The following is a 25,540-nucleotide window of genomic DNA, read 5'->3' on the forward strand; positions in this document are numbered from 1 at the left end:
CTTAAACTACAAAATCATAATTTCAAATTATATTCCTTGATCAACTATAGTCTTCCCATAATTTCTCAATGTCTAATCTTATAAAAATTGCAAACATCAATTCTGATTGTCGTTTAAAAGAATTTCCTACCGCCATTAGGACAAATACAAACATGACCTACAAAGCTTAGTGCCACACTCTGCCCTGTGACTAACTTTGCCTTCTTTCAATTCTTGGAATATGCAAGGCTATCCTTCTGCTTTTGAATCTTTGGATGTCTTTCCCTTTGCTAAGAACAACTCTACTCCTAGCTAACATCTGTTTTCTGAATTTCAATTCAGCCATCATTTCCACATGAGATTAGGCCCCCACTGTATGCTCTTCTAGGAAATCATACTTTCCCTCCAAAGAACTTATGGTTTGTAATGTTTACATATATGTTCCACGATGGCAAGGAGCGTATCTGCTTTGTTCTACCACTAAAACCCTAAAAACATAGTATAGAACCTGCCACACATCAGGCATCCCAATTTCTGTTGAACAACAAATGAATATGGTAGCAAGGCAAACTGAAGGCTGAATTAGACTTAATCCAAGTTCTGTTACTCACTGGCAATCTTATTTTAGGATAGATGGAGAGCAATTTGTCATTTCTAAAACAGAATAAAACATAAACATAATTACTTTGTGTGTAAGTACCAATGTAAAAGAACTTTGGCAAGGATCTTTTGTTTTTAGTAAGCTAAATGCTACATAGCTGCATTCTGCTGAAGATATTCCTCATAATCAGATTAAAGAACTAAATTAAAATGCAGATCACTTGAAATTTAGTATTAACAAGTATACCCTTAACTATTTTGAAGATTTTAGCTCCTCTAAGTAGTTCAAGTAATTCGATTTTTTTTTTTTTTAAGGCAATACTGCGTAGGAAAATTTCTAGATTGTTTTAAAGTGTTACTGTTTTATTTTTTATTTTGTTGAATACACATCTGTTTTACTGGCAGTCCAGATAAACAAGTATATAAAGGAAATATTTAAATTTTTCTTTTGGCAGGTGTCAAACTGTGCAGATTAAAATGCCTCAATTTAACCTGAAGAAATGGTTTTGAATCATACAAATTTTTAAGAAGAAAAATAAACTGTCCAAAGGGATTCTCCTAGCTTATAACACATTTCCAGAATAACTCTCAAAAAAAAAAATTCAAAAATACTCATTGACTACTTTAAAAATATGTCAATACCATATGGCTTTATGAAATAACTTCTAAAATTTATATTTTTTTATTTAAAAAGGATCCCAAGTTTTAAATAAACTGCTAGCAATATCATTTTCCTCACTTAAAAGTGCATATCTCTGAGGGTGGGACATACATACTTTTTGAACAAATAATGATTTTTACAAATTTTTAACACAAAAAAAAATTACTTAAAATATTTTTAAGGGGCTAAGAGTTTTCACCAAAAGTCATCTTTAAATAGACTGCAGTAGATGACACTGTTCTTTTTGTTTTTTGTTTTTTTTTTATACCATCAGAATTCTCAATGAGATGCTTTGGCAGTTTTAAGACATATCGTGGTCTCTACCAAGAGATACTGACATTAACGATGTCCGTGGAGACGGCAACTGCCTTGATGGCTCAGTGTGAATAGCAACATTACTGGGCTGGTTCTCCAAATCAGAGGCAAAAGTACTCTCTTCTCTTACATCAAGAGTTTGTTCAACCGAAGCTGCCTGGGGTGGAATATCATCCACAGTTTTGTTGGCATTATTCAAGTTGTCATTAAGTGTGGAAATATTACACTCCTTGTCTAGGATGCCAAATTCATCTTCTATTGTAACTACATCTTTAGCTTCAAATGGTTCCAAGGGAGGAGGCAAAAACTCATTTTGTAGAGGGTCCTGAGGACCACTATTGTCACATTCTGTATCCTCCTTTACTTCAGAATCCTTATCACTATCACTGTCAATGGTAATTACAACTGGCGAACGTGAACCATTGTCCCCATGATGTTTCTTATGCTTCTTCTTGTGCTTCTTCTTTTTCTTTTTATGATGCCTAGTTGTATCAGTAGCTTTGCCTTCATAAACTATCTCTACACTTAGGCTCCGGGTCCTCCTTTTTCTCCTTTTGTGTTTTGTCTCTCTGTCTGATGATCGGCTGTCTGAAAAGCTGTCACTCTCATTTTTGTGGTTGCCATCCAATTTTGATGAGGACTTTTGGTAATGACTTTCCTTTACTTTAGAAGCAAACTCACGAGAAGGTTGAGCCACTTCATTAGTACCCTCCAAATGCCGTGTTTTGTATTTTCGTTTCCCTCCGGGCTTTTCATTTCTTACCCAGTCAGGCCCTGTAGATGCAGTTTTTGATCTATTACTGGACAGGCTTCTTGATCTGTGCCTTTCATAGTAGTAATACTTCCTTTCACTGTGATTATTTTTTTTCCTAGCATTTGTTCTTTCAGAAAAGGACTGAATTCTAAATTCTGGACTTGAAGATTGTCTGGAATAATGAGCTCTGGACAGAGTCCTCCTCCTATAAGATGATTCATAGCCATCCCTGTCCTTGTTTCTACTATAGTAAGTATACTCCCACTTATACCTGCTTCCATAATTATTTCTTAAATAATAACGATCTCTATTTCTGCTCCGTGATCTTCTTTTACCATGATCACTGCTACGAGATCTTGATCTGCTTGTGCTTTCACTACTGAGAGAGAGAGTCTGGCTTCTTCTTGACCAACTGCTGTCTCTGGTTCTTGATCTCTTCTTGTCTCTTCTACCTCTAGCTCTGCTACTCTCCCTGCTCCTAGACCTTTTGCTTTTCATCCTTTTCTTCCCATGATGCTTTCTACGACTCTTCTGATCATGCCCACTTCTACTCTGGGAACGAGAATCTGAACTTCTTGATCTTCCCCTCCTCCTGTGTCTACGGTTATATGGGGAATACACCCTGTCTCCTCTGATAGACGAGCTCAGGTCTCTGGGAGATGACAATGATGTAGAGTGCTTCTCTTCTTTCTTTGACTTGATTCTTTTACCAGAACCACAATGACCTTTATTTATTTGCTCATCCTTTCCAAGGACAGAGTGTGGAGATGAGCATCTACTAACATCACTATCACCAGAACTATAAGACTGTTCTTGTGTCTTCACAGTCTCCATTTTCTCATAAGAGCCTAACTCCTCAGAATCAGAGGACAGTTCAACAAGTTCTGGGGTCCTCTCAGCTAGTGGTTTAACAAACCCAACAATGACACAATTATCTGAAGAAGAATCACTGTCATTATTGAGGTCTTCATTAGTTTGTACTCCTTGTATCTGAGATGTGGCTCTTCCTGTTACAAGTTCTTCATCTGAACTATCAGAAGTATTTAAAAGGGAAGACATGGCAGCGTGTACCTGTTCTGAGCTTGAGTAAGATGGCCCTGGAGTTTCATCATCCCACGGTGCCTGACTAACAGTGGTTACATTGATATCTAACTCTTGAGTCTCAGCTTCGTCAGGAGATATTGTTATGACTGAAGAATCAGAATGGCTACCTTCTTCATATGAAGGAGCAGGGCAATCATAATTAGCATGCTGGTCAAAAGCTGCCATGTTAAAAGGAGATCGAGCAAAACTGATAAATTCATGTATAAAATGCTCAGTCCGATTAAGCAGAAATGGTCTTAAGTCAGACACAAATTCCCGACTTTCCAAGTCATAGCGAGTAACATTACTCATGATGATGTGCTGGACAATATTCACTAAAGATCCATGAGCTCCAAAAAGAACTGTAAGTTCACGTTTTAGCCAGGGGACTAATCTGTGAAGGCAAGCTGGATTTCTACGGAAAAATTCAGCTGAAATATCCCTGCAGCGACCACCATCTTCAATATTTCTAACACGGGCGCCAGCACGATAAAGAGTTCGTCTAAAATTAATAATATCCTGTTCTTGAATTTTCCGCAAAGATCTTTCATCTGCAGTAGTTGGCCTCCTTACTGCAATCTGTCTCATAAGTTGAGGAATTTCACCATTTCTAGGTCTTGTTGAAATGCCTAACCCCTCAAATAGTACTCCACTATCTGGTGGAGTTGTTGTTCTTCTACTCATAGTATTATTAGGTGAATAAACAGAAGCACTTCGATCTCTTGTCATAGTTGTACGATAGCGAAATCGTGGAACATCAGGGGTTGCAAAAGAACCGTTATATGAAGGCCTTAGGACATACTCCTTGAAGTCATCTTCTGCCCTCACAGAATGGAAAATAGAATCAAAGGGCTGTTTACATAGTGGACATTCAGCTTTGTTTTTTGACCACTCCTGTACACAGCGAAAACAGAACTTATGTAAACAGCGATCTAAGTAAGACACATTATCAAATCTATCCAAACATATAGGACACTTAGAATCAGGAGATGCATCAGCTGGTACTGTCTGTTGCAATTTGCTAGTACCAGCTTTAGGTGAAAAGTTGTCCATTTTAAATTCCTTAGCAGCTGATGCCATTATCTGTAAAAGGGAAAAAAATACATCAGTAACCAGAAAAAAAGAACAGACTAAAATCTGAAAAAAAAAAATTCAAATAAATGATTGTGAAACATACTTTGGTGAAAATAGCTGAGTAGCTCATTAACCTTGTAATATGAAGGGACAGTGTAACATAGTCATATAGTACTTAAAACACAAGCTCTAAAAGTCACATATTTCCTGGGTTTGAATCCTGGTTTCACACCAGTGGTGTGACTATGTATCAGCAATAATAGAACCTGCATCACAGGGTTTATGAAGACCTTAGAAAAGGTGCCTGGTACCCAGGAAGCTCTCAAATATTATGTAGCATTCTGTTCTTTTAAAAAAGAATTTAACCAAAAAGAATTTTATATACATATAAATATATAAAGGTATATATATTTATATACTTATACACACACACACAATCTGCCAAGTACCCATGTATCCACCACTCAGATTTAGCAACATTTTTTTCATGGCTATTTCAATATTTTTTAAATATCCCTTATCTTCTCCTCCTATCCCCCTCTAGAAAATAAAAACCAAAAACACCACAGTCCTCAGCTGGTGTTATTTCTATCTATTGTTTTAGTTCTTGCATACATATCCCCTGAGCAATATAGACTACTGACTTGCTTTATTTATGTAAAATACTGAATGTATACCTTTAAACATAACTACGGTGAGATAATTTGCATACCACAAGTTTACCTGTTTAAACCAATTCTGTAGTTTTTAGTGGAAGATTCTTTCACACAGAGAGAGTATCTTTTAGTGAGGACTAAATGAAATAATATATGTAAAGGTGTCCAAAGAATAGTTCCTGGCTCCTAGCAACTGCTGTGTAAATATTAGTTGCTGTTAGTATTATTATACTATGGTTACACTACTATATTCAATTCCTCACTGATTCCTTACATTACTAAGTCTTTGAGCTTTTTTATTTAATCCAAAGGCAGCCACAATGTTTCTTGAAATCATGCTTCCAGGGATCCCTGGGTGGCGCAGCGGTTTGGCGCCTGCCTTTGGCCCAGGGCGTGATCCTGGAGACCCAGGATCGAATCCCACGTCAGGCTCCCGGTGCATGGAGCCTGCTTCTCCCTCTGCCTATGTCTCTGCCTCTCTCTCTCCCTGTGTGACTATCATAAATAAATAAAAATTAAAAAAAAAAAAAAAAAAAAAAAAAAAAGAAATCATGCTTCCAGTGCCCTTCCCTTGTTATTTTTTCCCCACAAGGATCACTAGAATCTTAATTAGTTTTGTTTTCTTTAAATGTATCAGTTTATGTTGACCCCCCCCCTTTTTTTTTTAAGATTTATTTGTCTGAAACAGCGCACACGGAAGCACAAGCAGGGGGAACAGCAGATGGAGAGGGAGAAGCAGGCTCCCCGATCCCCTACCAAGCAGAGAGCCTGACAGGGGGCTTGATCCCAGAATGCTGGGATCATGACCTGAGCCAAAAGCAGATGGATGTTTAACCAACTGAGCTACCTAGGTGCCCCAACCCATTAACTTGCAAATTTGCCAGAGCTGAAATTTGGTATGCATCACATTTTTGGCCTGGTTATCTTATAAATCACTCTTTAGCTGCACTCTATATTAATCATTGAGTATATATTAAAAATGTTTCTTTCGGGACGACTGGGTGGCTCAGAGGTTGAGAGTCTGCCTTTGGCCCAGGGCGTCATCCTGGCATCCCAGGATCGAGTCCCACATCGGGCTCCCTTCATGGAGCTTGCTTCTCACTCTACCTGGTCCCTGCCTCTCTCTGTGTCTCTCATGAATAAAATAAATCAAATCTTTAAAAAAAAAAAAAAAAAAATTTTCTTTAGGTTTCCTGGGCCTATTATTCATCTTTCTCTACCTCCTCTATCATAGAAAGTTCCATCAATGGTCAACTGCTATCAATTTAGTCTAATGGAATTATAACTTTCTAAACACTGGCCAGGGAATGGATCCCTAGGTGGCTCAGCGGTTTAGCACCTGCCTTCAGCCCAAGGTGTGATCCTGGAGTCCCGGGATCGAGTCCCACATCAGGCTCCCTGCATGGAGCCTGCTTCTCCCTCAGCCTGTGTCTCTGCCTCTCTCTCTCTCTCTCTCTCTCTCTCTCTCTCTGTGTCTCTCATGAATAAATAAATAAAATCTAAAAAAAAAAAAACCAAAAAACTGGCCATACCAAATTCTAACAAAAACAAACCCACAACAAAATTCATGATTGTGAAATGTAACTATTTCATCAGAAATTTCAAATTAAACTTGCTCATCTAAGGGCATCTTAACTTTCTCAGAGACATAACTTAATAGGAAATCAATTAATACTGAACAAATGTTTCTTCAGGGATCCAAATATTTCTAGTCTTTTATTTTCTAGACTAGAAATACAGAAATCACCACTGCTCTTAAACAGCATGTAATTATAATAAACTGCTTTCATTAATGTATTTAACTATATACAATAATAACTGTCATTAATATATCTAAACCTTAATAATATTTAAATTTCTCGGCATTTTCTCCTACTTCTAACATTTTTATTCTTCCTCCCAGGAAATAAAAAGCCTAAAAATAAAAATTTTTAGGATCACAGAGTCTGTACATTAGGGGAAGGAATGAAGAGTGGAGAGAAACTGGATAGGTTATCAGAGAATCTGGACTGACCACGTTTCCCCTAAAACTATAAACTGGAAACATTCAATAAAATCTAGATTTTTTAGTTTGCCCTTCTATATAATAAAGAGATTATTAGACTTTTTTAAAAGACTGGTGAATTTAAAGTTAATACATTGTACCTTGATTTGTGTCATGGAAATACAAAACTGTAGTGTTTACTGAACATTTGCAGTTCACATAAAAAATACAACCCTGAATGCATTTTATTAAAGGAAACTTGTAGGTAGTAAACTTAAAACAAAATCTCAACTAAGTAGAATTTTTTTTTTTTTTTAATGCAATCTTAAGGGAAGGGATCTTAGGTGGCTCAGCCAGTTAAGCATCTGCCTTTGGCCCAGGACACGATCCCAGAATCTTGGGACTGAGCCCCAGCCCCCCATGGGGCTGCCTGCTCAGCGGGGAGTCTGCTTCTCCCTCTCCTTCTGGCCCTGCTTGTGCATGCACTCGCTCTCCAATAAATAAAATCTTAAAAACAAAAACACAACTTTTCTTCCCTTCCCTAGTTTTATAATAAGCCTGTTAACCACTTCAACAGTATAGTATAGGGCAAAAGAATGATCAGGAACATCCATAAGATATAAAAAAATAGAGTTGTATTTCTCATAGTAATATCTTTAGATATAAAAAACAGTATTCATCAGAAACATCAAACAGTGGCAATGCATATACATCATCAAATAAGAGATTTTCCTTCAAAAGCATCACTAATGCTAAAATTAACACATTTATTAATGGGGCATCTGGCTGGCTCAGCCAGTAGAGCATGTAACTCTTGATCTCAGGGTCATGAGTTCAAGCCCCTCACTGGGTGTAGAAATTACTTTAAAAAAATTTTTGCTAAAATATTTGCTGGGATACAAATGAAATAGAATTACCATATGACCCTGGAATTAAATACCCATCCAAGAAAACATACTGTCCATACCAAAACTTACATGTGAATATTCATAGCAACATTTATCATAAAAGCTCAAAAGTGGAAACAACCCTACCAACTTATGAAAAGAAAAATAGAATGTGGTATACCCGTACAGTGGAATATTATCGAGCAATAAAAAAGATGAAACAGATACATGCTACAATAAGAACGGAAACTTTTCATTAGGCAAAATGGAGAAAAAAAAGTCACATAAGACCACATGTTGTATGATGCCATTTATATGAAATGTCCAGAATAGGCAAATCTATAGATGGAAATAGACTGCTGGTTGCTGGGGGAGGGAGAGAGATTACACAGTTTATTTTTGGAATGATGAAAATGTTCAATTATAGTTGCACAACTCTCTAAGTATACTAAAAACCCTAAAAACCACTGGGTTACAAACGTTAAACAGGTAAACTTTATGGATGGAATATAAACTATATCTCCATAAAGTGGCCTTAAAAATACAAATTAAGGCATAATACAAGCTAGGGGACAGATTAAGATGACTAGTTTCTTTATAAATTCTAGGTTTAAGTAGCAAAGGTGGAACAGATGGCAGATTTAATGCTTCAGGTTCTAGAAGCCTGCAATAAGGTTTCTGTATCCTGGCACTCCAGGAATTGGGACTTCAAGTTAATTTTCCATAAACATAAAGAAAAAATCAGTTCTTCTGATCCTATTTCCTTAACCAAGCCTCCCAAATTCTAAATAAAGTTTATCATCTTTAGGATACACTGATTAAGCCAAACCTTCCCCAAATTTTAAACCTATTGGCTTTAACAAGGTAAGAATGCTTCCTGTCACATTTTGGGGGAATTTCAGATATTAACAAGCATACTTACCTAGGGAAAATAGATTGGGGGGGGGGGTGAAGAATCAAGGGCTGAAGGCTAAATTATAAACTGGACATTCAAAAATGGTGATTACATATAGGGGAATGATATCAATTCTAATGCAGAGCCAGGGTGAAAATCAAAACCACTTATTAATGGTGTGATCTGGAGGAAATTATTTAACTTCTCAAAACCTTAAAATTTCTCAATTCTAAAATCGATTAAGTACTAGCGCCCGCCTGAAAAGATGGTTGTGTGAAGGCATATATTACTCTATGTAAACTCTTAGCATGATTAGTATGGGGTAAGAATTTAATACTGTTACCCCATGTGAAAATAAAGTTAATTTTAGTCCTTTCCATCACCTATAGCTGATTATAACAACTCAGGAAAACTATAACAAATAATCTTTTTTTTAAATTTTTATTTATTTATTTATTTATTTATTCATAGAGACAGAGAGAGAGGCAGACCCAGGCAGAGGGAGAAGCAGGCTCCATGCAGGGAGGCCGACGTGGGACTGGATCCGGGGTCCCCAGGATCACACCCCAGGCTGCAGACGGCGCCAAACCGCTGTGCCACCGGGGCTGCCCACAAATCATCTTTTTTTCTAAATATAATTACTGCATTTCGTATATCCACGCAAGGCGGCTAAAAAGCGTACAAAATAAGATGCACTAGAATAAACCCCAAGTATTAAAAAATAATCTGGGTTCTTTTTATTACCTTAGCGAAATCACTGTACCTCCTTCAACTGCAATGTAATCACCAGTTCCAAAGGATCATTCGGATCTTAAAGGATCTATTAACCAGGTCTTATAAATTTTAATTCCAATACCAGACATAAAAAGAACTTTTAGGGAACCATTCCCCGCTAAAGCCACTCATTCCAGCTAATCATGATGGTTTTGGCTGACTACAGCTTTGAATCTCATGGACTACAAGCAATAAAAACAGTTAAAAAAAAAAAAAGAAAGAAAAAAAAGAACCCAAACTTCGCCGTTAACTTAAATCTCGGGTAACTGTTAATTTAACTTAAATAATCTTGAAATTTACCTACCGAAAATTCTGTTCCCTTTTGCCCTTAAGGCATTGTTTGCTTCACCTCAGTACTGCCCCCTTCCAGGCTACGACTCGGCAGCCCGCGAGGAAAGCCGCCCTGACTGGAAGGACGGAGAAACCACAGGCAGGCGAGCCCGGCCCCCTACGTGTAACAGCACGGTGACAGTGGCCTCCTCCGGCTGAGAACGGCCACCGGCCAGGACCGCAGATGAGCCCCACGTGCATTACATAATCACACGAACTACAACACTGCTCCTCCCGTTTTACAGGCAGGCAGTGAGAGGAGGACGCTCGATCTAACCTCCGGCACACCTCTGAGGAGACGCGAACGCAGTGCTCGCTGCGGGCTCCCCACCCCCACCCCCACCCCCACCCCCCCCCGCCGCACCCCCTCGAGGCCGAGCTCTTTCCAGTACACCGCCAGGCTCGCGCCCCTCGGGAGGGCTTCTAGGAAACGCAGCCCTCCCCCGCCCGCCGGCACAAATCCACAGGTGCGACACCGGAGCCGCCGGCCCGCCCGCCGCCAGCCCCGCCCCGACGCCCCGCCCCGCCGAGGCCCGGCCGGCCCCTCAGGCCCAGATCGCAGCTCCCCGGTGCCGGGGCCTCTTCCCAGGCCCGGAGCGCCGGCCGGCCCACCCCTCCCGACCCCCGCGCCCCATTGTTCCGAATCTCACTCACCTCGGAGGATACCGGCGCAGGCCCGGCTGGCGCGCTCGAGCCAAGCTCCCGGCGGCCCAGAAAGCTAGGTCGATGACGGCAGGATCCGCGAAGGCGCACCCGGCGACTTCGCCGCCGGCCCTCAGGAGCCGGAGCAGGCGGGGGCGCTTCACCCTCCTCGCGAGACAGCGGAGACCCCGGCGGCTGCTGCGACCCCTGTGACGTAAAGCGCTCATCACCAATGGCAGCTTGGGGGGAGGCAGCAGAAACGAGACCCCCTCCGCAGCTCCCCGCGCGTCAAAACACAACACCCGCGTGCGTAACGCATGCGCGGTAGAAAGGCGCCGGCCGGCATGGAGGGCGGGGCCTAGAATGCTCGCCCGAGCCCCGGCCCTTCCCCCCCGCCCCCGCCCCCGCCCCTACTCCGGGCGTAAAAGCTCCGAGAATCGCCCAGGCACAAATCACTAACCGCCACCATCACTCTCGTTACCAGTAGTTTCCGGGGCCTACAGGCGCGATACTTGACGTTCGCTCCTAACTTAGCTTGGTCTCGTTTAAAACTGACCAAACTCTGCGAGAAGTTGCTAAAATTATCTCCAGTGTAAAAAGGAACGGAGTTACTTGGAGGGGAAGGGACCGCCTCCAGTTGCACAGCGGGGACAGAACTCTGGGATTCGAATGGAATCCAGAGCCAGGGCCCAAGCAGTGTCCTACGCGGTCTTCGTAAAGAAATCTACTCCAGCCCAGGGGTAAACAGGCATTACCTAAGAGAACGGGGCCTTAAAATCTTCCCAAGACAAGCTTTTTCCTCTCAAAGGAATACTTTACACTTCCCCATTCCCCGGAATCCGGGTTAAAGCCCTCTTTAGGTGATATCTGAGATGTACAGGGACAGAACGTCTGGGCCTAAGGCGGCCCACTGCCCCGTTCTACCCACAGACCTCACACCAGAGCGTCCCAAAACATTGCAGAGCTGGACTTGCTACAACCGCCCGCGTACAAAATGCCGTCTCTGGCTGAAATTTGACACGTGCTACCGCCCTAAGCACACAAAAAGCGCTCAAAAAACACTTGTTGATTGGCAGTTACGTTATTTCTTCCACAAGCCATTGCGTTCTCCAAGACTTTTGTTTCAGGAAGAAGGGCTCAATGAACAGGGACTCCCCACCACGACTCGTCGCTGTTATATAAAAGTGGGTGGTACTCTTAAGTCAATGATGAATATGCGAACGTCTCTCTGTATTACGTGGAAAGAAATGCGGGTGGAAATGTTCATCTCTCCGGCGTTAGAAGCCCGTGTCATACTTAAAATGAAGATCATTTTTTTCAAATAATTTTTAAATGCACACGACGGCATATTATCTTGCACGGATATTGCACTGCAACGGAAAGACCCGTTGACAAGGCACGCCCATCTAAGTGGCGGAAAAGGCCATTTTTAACACGTTTCCTCCTTTATTTTACCCTGTCCCCCCACGGCGAGCTAGGCCCCCGGATCACGTGAGCCCGCCTCCAGCTCCGGGCGGAAGAGGCCGGCCGGGCTGATGGGAAACGCTGCCGGAGGCGAGGGGCGGGCGCTCGTGCCCGGCTGAAAGATGGCTGCCGCCGCTCGGCAGCCGCCGCCCCGGAGGTGACTCTAGGGCCTACAGCTTCCCTCCGTTCCCGCAGGCCGCCGCCGCCTCCTTACCATGAAGCCAGTGAGTCGCCGCACCCTGGACTGGATTTATTCAGTGGTAAGTCCCTGGCCTGGCGGGGCTCCACGGTGTCGACTCCCTAGGCCCGCAGGCGGAAGGCCCCCTATTTCTTCAGCGCCCAGAAACTCCAAAATCCATTCCTGTATTAAGGCTTTCACTCTCTCACCTCGACTCCGCCTCTTCCTGGAAGACACGCTCTTCCGCTTCTTACGTAAGGGCGCAGGGTGTTCTTGCCTCCGGGACCCCATTTATTCGAGTTTTTCACTGTAATTCTCACCTTAGCAACGTACCACCTCGGCGACCTGTCGGTGCGGGGGGAGGGAGGGAACTGAATTATCACTTACGTAATTTTCTTGGCCTTTATTCCCTCTCTTGCATTTTTTTAGTTGCTCCTCGCAGTCGTATTGCTCTCCTGGGGATATGTCATCTATGCATCGACAGTAGCTGCACGACGACAGCTAAGCAAGGAATACCCAGACAGATCTTGGGGATGAATATTTGTAATTCCTCTGGATTTAATGCTGTTCACATAGTTCTTTACCTGATGCTTCCCTGGCACGTGTCTAGATATAAAGTAAAATCCATTATGCGATGCTTATAAATTTATTTTTGCGTAGTCCTTTATAATCACCACCAATCTAATTCTCACAGAGGTTTTCTTTTACATTCTTATATAAAACAAACCAACCTAGATCTGACAGCATGTTGAGTACTGGACCATAGATGGAATGACATGCTTTTCAACCTAGAGCTTCTAAAGTACCTCTTAAAATGCCTCAGTCTTCTTTAAAACAGTCTGTGGAATTGCTGTTCTTATACTTGTTTATTGCAACATTTCATTCTGTTGCATACCTTCACATAAGATTAAGTACCATGTAAGAAAAAAAAACTGGCATGTGACTACTTTCTACATCCTGTTTTTCAAGTCAAGAATGGTCAGAAAAAGGTAATCACTCATATTTTTTTGGCTTGTCCAGTTTTTACTTATTGTTAAATAACTCAAAGAGTTGCAAATTGTACAATATTTGTGAAGAAATAGACCACACATATCTCAGAGTAAACTTTATTACTTTTCCAGAAAATATATTCAGTAAATACAGTAATGCATCAATAAACGTGGCCTCATATGCCTTTGAAATTTTTTTTGTATGCCTTTGAAATCTTAAAGTAATCTTCAATGATGTTGATCAGGAAATTCTTTCATTGGTGGAATTACTTCTCCAGTCTCCAGAATTATATCACCCTAAAAAAAAAACAAAAAACAAACAAAAAACAAAGATGCATTAGCAAAAAAATCTTGCCTGCAGAGATGATAGTTTCACTTGGTCAGATCTCACAAGGAAAATGTGGTTCAGTTGTGGCATTCACATTTTGAAAGAGACTTAAAGTAGAAGCTGTCCAAAGATGAGCAATATTCAGAATATTAAAGTATACGTGAAGGTGAGGTATAAGTGAAGGAAGTATAAGGGGAAGTTTCACTCAAAATTTCCAGAGGAGCAAGAAAGTGGTCTTCATAGGTGATAAAGAGATAATGTTTATTTTGTATAGCCTCAAGAAATAGGAAAAACCTTAAAAAGTTATGAGGAAACAGCTTCAGTCCAATAGAAGGAGGTAATGTATTCCCACCTGTTTACTATTTGACTCAGATATGAGAGACAGAATGCAAACTTTGCCTGGGTAGCTGGTTCACTGTTATCTTTTCAAACCTAGATACAATGTATATGGTAGAAAGGGCATGGGCTTTGGAGCCAGAATCAAGTGGTGAGAATTCTGGAACCTTCTCTAGGAAGCTGTATCATTTTAGGCAAATTACTTAGCTTTAGTTTCAGCTTTGTGTTTTAGACAGATTTTGTGAGCCTAACAGTCTTACGAATTACTGGGTAGACTAGAAATAACCCCAACCCCACCCTTGCCATTCCTTGACTTTTATTGTGTGTAAGCCATTATACATTTGGGGAGTAATTTGTTACACAGTTAGCATTACAGTTAGCATTACCTTAAAGTGGTACTAATGCTGCTGTAATAAAAATCAAACCAATGGCACTGGCTTAACATTGGAGGCAAGGATGCTGGAATTGGAGGCTAAAAGATGGGGCAGTAGTAACTTGGAAGCAAAGTGTCTAATGAATTGAGGTTCTGGGAGAAGTAGCTAAAAAAAAGTTATAGTATGTTTGACTACTACTAGCTACCTTGGGAATGTACTTTAAGAAATATAAGCTCAGGCAAGAAGAGGCAGATTTAAGAGGAGATACAAAAGTGGAAAGAAGAAAAAATTCAGGACCTTGCAGTACTGGAAAATAAGACTTTCTGAATCTCTAAAAACTAAGAGCTAACAATGAAGACATATTGAGAAACAGAAGCCCAATAAAACCCAAACAAAAGGACTCTGTCCTATGGCAAAGTTCAGACTGATCTTGAACCAGTTCTTCAAATATCTTCCATATAACTCCATGGAGTTAAAGAGGCAGCTGTATGAGTACAAAGAAATGAGAGAACTTGGCAATTACACAAAGTACAGATGCATGTGAGACTGACTAGAAGCAAATAGACTCCCATCAAGTATTTTTCTTTACATAATTACCAACTGTTGTGGGAATTAGATCAAATAAACATATAGGCAACAAAAGTCTTTGAATGTTTGAGCTTAAAACAACCTCTGGCACTCAACCTTGTGTGCAGGAGGCAGATTTTAAAGGCTATCCAACCCTAAGAAGGACATGCTTCCCAGTATCCATTTTAGACGTGGTCTAGGTTGAAAATGGACAGTATTTTTACATGAAGATGAGGTATAAGTGAAGGAAGTATCTTGGCTTGTCCAGTTTGGGTTGAAAATGGACAAGAAAAAGAAAAAAAACAAAAAAAAACAAAAACCCCAAACCCTGGATGGACAGAGCCAGGAGCCAGGAAGAACAATGAACAAAGGTATTCCAGAAAACAAAATCAGTGCCCATTCAGCTACCTTACTGCACTCGGTTAGGAGCCTTGATGTTTGACCACTGGGATTTAGGAATGCCAAGAACTAGTGACTGCTTGCCGAATTCCACCACTGAGCAATGGGTGTGTTTGGGGGCAGTGAGGGGAAGACAGGGCATACAGTTAAACTGGCCTTCTTAGTTCATTGACCCTCAGATCTCCAAAAGAAGTCACATCTAACCCTGGCAGACACTACTGTACAATGTCTGGAGATCCTGCATTTGGGGCTGGTTGCAGCGAAGGTACAGGACTCGGATTTCCCTGTAGAGAAAGAACTATATTATATGTGTGGGGAGAAGGAAACGAAGAGCTATTTGGTAATTAGAAGGATGGACTGGGGCACAGACTCCAGGCATAGTAGGCTGGGAAATATATTTTAAAAAAAAAGCACATAGAGGGGCACTTGGGTGGATCAGTGGTTGAGCGTCTGCCTTCAGCTCAGGGCATGATCCCGGAGTCCCGGAATCGAGCCCCACATTGGGCTCCCTGCATGGAGCTTGCGTTCTCCTTCTACCTATGTCTCTGACTCTGTGTCTCTCGTGAATAAATAAATAAAATCTTAAAAAAAAAAAAAAAAAGAAAGCACATAGATCTATGTGACAATGACAATGAGTTCTGGCCAATAGGATCTGAAGAGAAGTGATGCACTAAGCTAGTTCCAAGCTTAGACCTTAAAATCCTCCTGAGATGTTCAACCCACTCTGCCTTAACATGATCTTTGGAAGCCTCATAGGCTAGATGGCATTAACTATAAGATTGTGGAGATCACCTGATGTGTATCAGTCTAAGATGTCAATAAGAAATAGACCTTTGTTTTGTTAAGCCACTGAGATCTGAGGGTTTGTTACTGCCTATCCTATTCTAATATATGTACAAATGAGCATTCTTTAGGTCCTCACAGGGGAAGTTTCTCAAAGGGTCAATGGCACAGAAACAAGAAGAGTGGCGAAAAAAATACAGGACTAGGCAAAATGCTTTGGGATCACTGTGGTCTTCTAAAGAAAGCCTCACTTTCTTTTCCTTTGAACACAATGGCAAAATAAGTAAGTGATAATTATTTCAATGGAAGATTAAATAAATTACTCAACTGGTGAAACCAGTAAGATAATTTGCTATTTTGAGACTACCAAGGCCCTGACACATGTCAATTATATGCTACAAAATATAGAAGAAATCCCCTAATTCCTAAAGCAGAGGTCCACCTGAAGGGTTAGTAGATTTTGGTGCTTTGCCCTAAAGTTCCCTTCTGTTGCAGATGATAATGGATTAATGAGACCATGTCATTTGATTGAAGCAAGAACCAACACCGAGTTTTGCTTTTTAAAGTCACAGGACTTAAAGATTGATGGTAGTTCATTATCTACCTATGACTAGAAATAGGACAAGAACCTAATCTGTATTTTGCTATTCTTAAATAATAACCTCACAAACAACCAGTAAAAATACCAACTGATGACTATGTAATCTTTTAATGCTGAAAAGATTCAACTTTAAATTAGGATAATAGCTTACATATTCAAACACAAAACTTAAAGTACACATTAACAGATATAAAATCCACAAATGGAGAAGTTAATGTCAAACTGCCCTTAGAAATGACAGTTTGGAATTAATAGCAGAGGAATTCAGTTGCTGTTACATGCTCAAGTGTCTGCTCAGGCTAGTGCCCTAAATCCTCAACCCTACATGAAACAGGGTACCAGTAAAAAACTGTTGGTATCTTCAGTTCACTTTAGGACTATAAAGGTCATTTAAATTTTACAGCCAGCTTCCAAAGAAATATGCCCACCTCCCATTTTCAACTGTAACTGCTGCCTTACAGTATCTCCTTTTTTTTTTTTTTTTTTTTTACAAGAATGTACAAAACAAACTTATAATGACAAGAGAAAGGAGCACTTTAATGATCACTTAGGGAGAAAAAGAGAGAAAAGTAATAAAAGAAAAATCAGATATATTAGGACTTACTGGGAATATTCTGGGCTTCCTTTCAACAATGGCATATGGTTTTGCCTGCAATAAAAGTAATGCTCTGTTAATTACAGTTTTAGATTGTCTTCTAAAATAAAATAGATCATATCCCAAATTTTTAACTTAAGCCCCAAACTTTCACCAAACTCCAGACTCCTACATTCAACTGTTCACTCAAGATCTTTATTTGGCTATCACCAGTAGTCATCTCAAATTTAACCAGGTCCAGCTTGTAATCTCCCCCACCCCCAAATGTTTCCTTATTGCAGCAAATGGCACTTTCATTCTCCTAGTCTGAAAGACCAAAAACCTTGACTCCTCAGCAGATGCTGTTGTTTCTATCTTGAGATTATATCATGAATCCAACTATTTCTCACTACCTAGTACTACTACCGTTATTCAAGCTTCTATCATTTCTTTTATCCACTAGTGTCCTGGTGTCCACACATGCCCTCTTAGTCTACTCTCCACATGGCAGAGTAGAGTGATTCTTTTAAGATGGACCACTCCTCTGCTCAAAGTTTCAGAATTCTTAGAGCAAAAACCAAAGTCCTTGCTATGATACCTAAGACCCAATACAATCTGGCCCTTGGCTATCTGATCTTCTCTCTCTCTCTCTCTCTCTCTCTCTGTATTGTAGCCAAAGTAGTTCCTTTGCTATTAGTGCAATCAGTTGGGTCTGCTTGTGCCTCGGGGCCCCTATATGAAATGATTCCTCTACCTGAAATGTTCTTTTAGATATCTGCTTGGTCCATATCCTTATTTCATTTATGTTTCTTTTCTTTTCTTTTTTAAATATTTTATTTATTTATTCATGAGAGAGACACACAGAGAGAGAGGCAGAGACACAGGCAGAGGGAAGAGCAGGCTCCATGCAGGGAGCCCGACATGGGACTCGATCCCGGGTCTCCAGGGTGACACCCTGGGCCGAAGGTGGCGCTAAACCGCTGAGCCACCTGGGCTGCCCTATGTTTCTTTTCAAACAGCACTTTCCCAGAGATATCTAGTCTTTTACCCTGCTTAGTTTTTCTTCTATAGATTATCACCCCCTATAACATTATATGCCTCCTTATTTATTGCCAGTCTTCAAGACTAGAATAAACATTTCATGAGGGCAGAGACTCAATCTGCTTTGTTCACTGCTATATCCCCATGTTTAGAACAGTGCCTTGCACACAAGAGATACCAAAAATGTTTGTTAAATAAATGTATTTATTAAGCATACACATCTGCATACGATATCACACGAACAAAATTTTATTAAAAGATGATTGGCATAATTTAAGACTCAAACTGGAGCCACAAGCAGGAAATAAATTCAGAATACAATGTAAATACATTAAAATGTCTTTGAAGTACTGGGGCCAGAGGCAAGAAGACACTGAAATGTCCCTAGAATGTAAAATTCAATTAGTCAGTAAAGGTGTTAACTGAAGCAAACTGGCTACAACATAAATGAGGATGCAGATCTACCCAAATCCAGAGAAGGAATAAGGTAAGGGAGAAATTTTGGGACCTCTATTGACATTAAAACCTTTAGCTAATTATGTCCATCTGTGGCTCAGGAAAAATCTCCTGGAAGTATGACTCCCTCAGATAAGCAACTACATTAAAGTCTCTAATTGTCAAACCAGTAACAGCACCTTATTAAATCTACTTCTCTTAGAAGATGTTTTTCCAATTCTAGAAAAATTTAGTTAAATATAGATATAATAAAGATTAAACCTAGAGAATAAACAGATGTCAAATTTAATAAATTCTTAAAATACCAGGACAATCCATATATTCTGTTATTTAGAACATTTGTATTGTTTAAGGTAATCAATCTGGCAATTAGAGGTTCTAAAAGATTAGTTTTAGGATTCTAGTTAAATTGCATAATTGATTGAGGCTTGTGACCATAAGTTTAAAAAGATTTTGCTTCCTAGTGTCATTAACTTGCCCTATAAATGCTTAAAAACAAAATTCAACATATAAATATAAAATGTCTAAACACAGCTTAAAACATGTAAGAGAATATGATTATATTTGTAAGTGGAATTTAGGAGAGTTCAACTTGAATTACTCCAAAGATAATAAGAACAAACAAAGGAGACTGCTCATATTTTACTAGATGTATAAGTAATTTAACAGAATTTTTAAACTGAATATAAAGAATAGGAAAAAAGGAGATTTTTTAAATTTGAAACTGAATTTTAATTTATATTCCAGGTAACTGTGGACAGTTCTTTCTGAACATAAAAACCACTCTTGGATATTTAAAAAAATAAAAATTTGTACTGGATTGCCTGGGTGACTCAGTGGATGAGTGTCTACCTTCAGCTCAGGGGTGATTCCAGAGTCCCGGGATCGAGTCCCACATTGGGCTCCCCACAAGGAGCCTGCTTCTCCCTCTGCCTCTGTCTCTCATGAATAAATAAATAAAATCTTAAAAAAAAACTGCACTTACAGTAGTAATAGATTTTTCTTCTCTAGAGTCTTGCATGTTAAGACAGTAAAAAAATAACAGACATATAATGATTATGAAATAGCCTGTGGACTTGCAGGTGAAAATAAATATAAAATTTTGCACAAGCCCATTAACAAGAGAAACAAACTATCCTCTGACCCTCAGACATATAAATTGTTAGCCCTCTTTAATGGTTGCAGGAAGATTTTCTGTTGGTTTATAAAGTGAAAACACTAAACTCCAACTCTAATTCCTACCAGCCTCCACTAATTTCATGTTTCTAACATAGAAGACAGGCCATGTCCACTTGGACATCCCTAATACTGATGCTGACAGCACATGCTCCTATACAAATTTACTCCTTTCCAAAACCCTATGTATATAACTTCCAAGACTAAAAATTTTATAGTCATTAACTGCCTCTGAACTTTGGTTTCATTCCCAACTTAACTTGAGTTGTCTTCCTTAAACAATGTGTTCTGGCAATTTAATGAAATAAAATTAATTTTAAAAATAAGATGCTTGTCATACAAAAAAAAAAGTCTTCGGGCTTCACTCTTCTTTTTCATTTCTGCTATCTTCACCCTAACCAGATTCTCATCAACTAAAATCTATTAAACTGCAACAGTCTCTAGTTGATTTACCTCACATCAGTACTTTCCTCCCTTCAATTACCCCCATCATATCAATGTTTTTTATGTTTTCCTAAATATAGCACTTTATCAACTCACTCTCTTATTGAAAAATGCAAAGCTTCCTCATTCAGGTCCTGACATCTTACTATAGACTGCCACTCCATCATTGCCCCAAACCATCCTTCTTACAGATGTCCTCTTCCCCTTGCTCAGGTTCCAATATCCTACTCCAGGTTACTACCACTGCTGCTCTTCAAACAGGTATACTCACCACCACCACCCCCAACATCCACCTCTCCCTGGGACCTAATAACCTCACTGGATATAAGAATGGGTTTGGATTACAACACTCCATGCTGGGCAGCCACCACTGCCCCCTTAAATGTACTCCTTCTTCACCCTGCCTTGGATCCAACACCTATACCAGACTATCCCTTGACTTTAAAATATGGCAACTGCCTCAGTTTAATCACCACATGCAAGATCTTCCCATGACAAAGTTCAAGCTTTTGGACATCCTGGATTCTAAAGAACGAAAATGGTGAAAAATCAGAATGAAGGGAAGGGAAATGGGACGATAACAAAGATAACCTTTGTCTATTTTGACTTTATCCTGTATCATATCTATGCTCAAAAAAGGAGCAGAAATTCTTTGCTCCCTTCCTACTTAGAACCCCAAGTTTACACTAGTATTATGAGGTTGATTTCATTCTGATCATTTAAACATTGTTTTTATGAGAAAATGCACTTCAAGTTGTAATAAACTAATATAAAGATTAATTAAAAAAAAAATCAGGGATCCCTGGGTGGCTCAGCAGTTTAGCACCTGCCTTTGGCCCAGGGCATGATCCTGTAGTCCCAGGATCGAGTCCCACATCGGGCTCCCTGCATGGAGCCTGCTTCTCCCTCTGCCTGTCTCTGCCTATCTCTCTCTCTCTCTCTCTCTCTCTCTCTGTCTCTCATGAATAAATAAATAAAACTTAAAAAAAATAAAATTAAATTAAAAACCACACTTTCCTTAAGTTTCAATAAAACTTTTACTTAACTATTTTATTGAAAGTAGTTCAAAATCAGTTTGTTTTTATTTTTCAAAATCAGTTTTAAGTGGCAGATTATTTCCCCTAAGTAAAGCAGGGTAAGGCATGCCCACATAGGAAATAATTTTGTATAATATTAAAAATAACTCTGAAAAATACATACTTAAAACATACTTACATTCACATGATATTTGATATAATAATGAACAATCCAGGCAGGTATAAGTACATGAGTAAAAGCAAAGATACTGTGTCGGTATACCTTGTAAATCTGGGGAGAAAAGAAACATACATGATCAGGTATCTCATTTTTTTATGTTTGTGGCAGAAAAAATGCATCAATGATATAATAATTTCATGATTATTTTTAAATGTCTACTTGCTATATATTTCCTTACAGTCTGTAAGTAACCTCACTCATTTAAGTATTTTTATTAAACAAAGGACCAGCTAGGGCATACCTACAGAGTTCAGAGCAAACAAGGCTCAAGACAATTACTATTTTGCAAAGCTACAGTAAGGTATTCATAGATATATATATATATAGATATAGATATGTATGTCATAGATATGTATGTCATAGACATGTATATACATATATGTATGTATTTTAAAGACTTTTTAAAATGTCCTTATTATAAGTTTACTAAAGATAAACATGGCATAAATAATGAAAAAATAACTTTAACCAATTTAATTAGAATAATCAAACCTACAGAATTTTTCAGATAAAGTCAACCCCCTAATTTACCAATTTCAGATACAATCAACATCACTTGCACCATTCTAGGTATAAGGCACAACCCTGAGCACACCAAAGCTTGAAAAAGAACGTTTTACATACTGGAATAGATAGAGGTGTTCCAAGCTCACTTTAAGATGCTTTCAAGTACACTATTTTTAAAAAGAAAGGTAAAATAGAACTAAAAATGGAACCTTCATGAGGCAGCCAATTTGACTGAAACGTACCTATATTACCAGGGATAACTAGACCCTAGGTGCTATAGTATATATGATTATAGAAGGAAAATTAACTCAAAGTATGGAAAAACAGACTAAAATAATTATTTACTTCCTTATACCACTGGCTGTTGGGTGGGATGTCCACTTTCAACCAGTAGCTGCCAAAATCAACAATGTCAGGGACAATGTCAGGGATACAAAAGGTGACAGCAAAGTTGAATTAGAGTTTAATTTTACCACCATAAATAAGTATCTAATACCACTTTCTCAGAAAAATTTGCACAAGACTTGGTAGCACAGTAAGAAAGTAGATACACTTGGATCTCAATGTGAACTCCTTCAACTCCTAACTCTGTGACCACCAATAAATCACTCAATTTTTGTAGGTCTCATTTTCTACTACACATTTAAATTAAGGATTTGGAGTAGTTTCTACCTTACAGAAGTAAAGAATTAAATAAAGTAACACATGTCACACCCTCAGCAAAATGCAGGGCAGAAAGTAAGTACTCAAGTGTTACTTAATAGTGTCACTACCATTATTATATTAGTCAATGTCGTGGCTTGTTGAAAGCAATTTTGAGATAAGAGTGTTCATCACTTAAATTGATGTAATTTAATGACCTAAGAAAATGTCCAGAGACCCTGAAAATAAAGACAGCTCTTAAATGAGTGACTTTCTGTAGTGTAAAGCCCAGAAATGTCACTTTTAAATTAAACAGTGTGTTAAAAGTACATAGTGGTAGTTCAGAAAGGTGGTTCTTGAATATTACTCATTAAGCATACCACCATCTTTTATGGTGATCACATGGGGTTAGATGACCAGTTAGAGGCTCCTTGTGTCTTCTAGTAGTTGAGTGTAGTGTTATCCTCTATAACCTCAACCTTAAAAAGCAGATAGGTGTTCTTAAATAACTAAAGTTACAGAATTTTCACTCAAGTGAATCCTTCTATCATTCTGCAAAACCTAAGCAAAGATTTGCCTCTTTAAGAATATCCACTGGAAAAAGGACAGTCTCTTCAATAAATGGTGCTGAGAAAATTGGACAGCCACGTGCAGAAGAATGAAACCAGACCATTCTCCTACACCATACACAAAGATAAACTCAAAATGAATGAAAGATCTAAATGTGAGACAAGAATCCATTAAAGTCCTAGAGAAGAACACAGGCAACACCCTTTTTGAACCTGGCCACAGCAACTTCTTGCAAGATACACCTATGAAGGCAAGGGAAACAAAAGCAAAAATGAATTATTGGGACTTAATAAAAAGCTTCTGCACAGCAAAAGAAACAGCCAACAAAACTAAAAGACAACCTACAGAATCGGAGAAGATATTTGCAAATGACATATCAGATAAAGGGCTAGTATCCAAAATCTATAAAGAACTTATTAAACTCAACACCCAAGAAACAAACAATCCAATCATGAAATGGGCAAAAGACATGAGGAGAAATCTCACAGAGGAAGACATAGACATGGCCAACAAGCACCTGAGAAAATGCTCTGCATCACTTGCCATCAGGGAAACACAAATCAAAACCACAATGAGATACCACCTCACACCAGTGAGAATGGGGAAAATTAACAAGGCAGGAAACCACGAATGTTGGAGAGGATGTGGAGAAAGGGGAACCCTCTTACACTGTTGGTGGGAATGTGAACTGGTGCAGCCACTCTGGAAAACTGTGTGGAGGTTCCTCAAAGAGTTAAAAATAGACCTGCCCTACGACCCAGCAATTGCACTGCTGGGGATTTACCCCAAAGATGCAGATGCAGTGAAACAACGGGACACCTGGACCCCGATGTTTCTAGCAGCAATGTCCACAATAGCCAAACTGTGGAAGGAGCCTCGGTGTCCATCGAAAAATGATGGATAAAGATGTGGTTTATGTATACAATGGAATATTCCTCAGCCATTAGAAACAACGAAAACCCACCATTTGCTTCAATGTGGATGGAAGTGGAGGGTGTTATGCTGAGTGAAGTAGGCCAATCGGAGAAGGACAAACATTATATGGTGTCACTCATATGGGGAATATGAGAAATAGCGAAAGGGATTATAAGGGAAAGGAGGGGAACTGTGTGGGAAAAATTAGAGGGAGACAAACCATGAGAGACTCCTAACTCTGGGAAACGAACCTAGGGTGCGTGAGGTGGGCGGGGGGCGGGGGTGGCTGGGTGACGGCACTGAGGGGGGCACTTGATGGGATGAGCACTGGGTGTTATACTCTATGTTGGCAAACTGAACTTCCATAAAAACAAATGGGGAAAAAAAAAAAAAAAGAGTCGCCTCCTTCTCGTCACACTTGACAGCGACAGGGCAGGACTCTGCCAAAGCTCCAAGTGCTCCTGAACTCCAGAGCTTCCAGCCCAGGACTCTCGGGACAAGTTAGCGAACCTGCTAAGCCTAAGTCCCGGTTGAACCTGGTTCTCCTCCAAGGAACCGCCTGGCCTTGCCGGCCCAGAGTGATGTCAGTCCCTGGTGTGGCCACAACGGGCAGGAGGCGCCCAGCAGCCAGGCTGGGGGTCGCAGCAGGGCGCGAGCATCAGCGCCGGGGAGGCCCCTCACTCACCACGTTCTTCCAGGGGGTCTGGTCCCGCAAAAACTTATTCCAAAATTTCTCCATAGGCCACACCCGCTGCGGGGGCAGCACCGGCTCCCGGGGGCTCAGCTCCTGGTCCTTTAGCCATCGCCTTCTCAGCTGTTGGAGCTGCTGCAGACGAAGCTTCTCGTCTGGCGTGTACCCCGCCATGTCGCCGCCGGCACCAAGGCAGGACCGGGCGCGTCCCCGGCCAGCGTCAGGTCACTTAGGCGCGCAGCCAGCCCCGCTCCGAGGCGACCTTGCGAGGACGCCGGGAGCGGCGCGCCATTATGACGTCACCACGCTCCTGCCCCTGCCGCTGCCCCTGCCCCGGCTGCAATCTGCGCGCGGCGGCTGGGCTTGCGCAGTGTCTCCGCGGCGATTACCCGCGAGCGGGGTGGCGGCGCGTCTTAGCTGTGGGAGAAGGCGAGGCCGCGTGACCGGAAGAAGGAAGCAGGGGAGGTCCCAGGTCGGAGTGGCGTGCTCGGCCCTGGGAGGACGAGGGTGTGATCCGATGAATGTGAGGTCCAAATGCAGATTCTTCAGCCCCTCGCCCGCCTTGGTGCTCCTCTTCCCCCGACCTGGAGAATGCGGAGGACGGTACTTCCAAG

The 25,540-nt window shown here is 40.5% G+C and overlaps 3 protein-coding genes across 4 annotated transcripts; 1 reads left to right on the forward strand and 2 right to left on the reverse strand.

Annotated features, from left to right (window-relative positions):
• Window positions 1–1,229: 1,229 nt before the first annotated feature.
• Window positions 1,230–12,499, reverse strand: TOPORS (TOP1 binding arginine/serine rich protein, E3 ubiquitin ligase). 2 transcript variants are annotated; one of them, XM_072841616.1, is made up of 3 exons: window positions 12,313–12,499; window positions 10,647–10,841; window positions 1,230–4,475 (listed from the first exon to the last, which is right to left on the reverse strand). In XM_072841616.1, the coding sequence occupies exons 1-3, from the start codon at window positions 12,313–12,315 to the stop codon at window positions 1,542–1,544; spliced, it is 3,132 nt and encodes a 1,043-aa protein (XP_072697717.1). In that variant the 5' UTR covers window positions 12,316–12,499; the 3' UTR covers window positions 1,230–1,541. The 2 variants fall into 2 exon arrangements, with proteins under 2 accessions (XP_072697717.1, XP_072697718.1); XM_072841617.1 differs by lacking the exons at window positions 10,647–10,841; window positions 12,313–12,499 and adding an exon at window positions 9,967–10,285.
• Window positions 12,139–13,457, forward strand: SMIM27 (small integral membrane protein 27). The gene is made up of 2 exons (XM_072841620.1): window positions 12,139–12,358; window positions 12,706–13,457. Exons 1-2 carry the CDS (start codon window positions 12,314–12,316, stop codon window positions 12,811–12,813), a joined length of 153 nt encoding a protein of 50 aa, XP_072697721.1. The 5' UTR covers window positions 12,139–12,313; the 3' UTR covers window positions 12,814–13,457.
• NDUFB6 (NADH:ubiquinone oxidoreductase subunit B6) lies at window positions 13,369–25,346 on the reverse strand. Its single transcript, XM_072841619.1, has 4 exons — window positions 24,921–25,346; window positions 21,560–21,652; window positions 17,258–17,302; window positions 13,369–13,562 (listed from the first exon to the last, which is right to left on the reverse strand). Exons 1-4 carry the CDS (start codon window positions 25,098–25,100, stop codon window positions 13,494–13,496), a joined length of 387 nt encoding a protein of 128 aa, XP_072697720.1. The 5' UTR covers window positions 25,101–25,346; the 3' UTR covers window positions 13,369–13,493.
• Window positions 25,347–25,540: the final 194 nt, after the last annotated feature.

The sequence above is a fragment of the Canis lupus genome, chromosome 10 (genome assembly GCF_048164855.1).
Source record: "Canis lupus baileyi chromosome 10, mCanLup2.hap1, whole genome shotgun sequence".
Classification (NCBI taxonomy): Eukaryota; Metazoa; Chordata; class Mammalia; order Carnivora; family Canidae; genus Canis; species Canis lupus.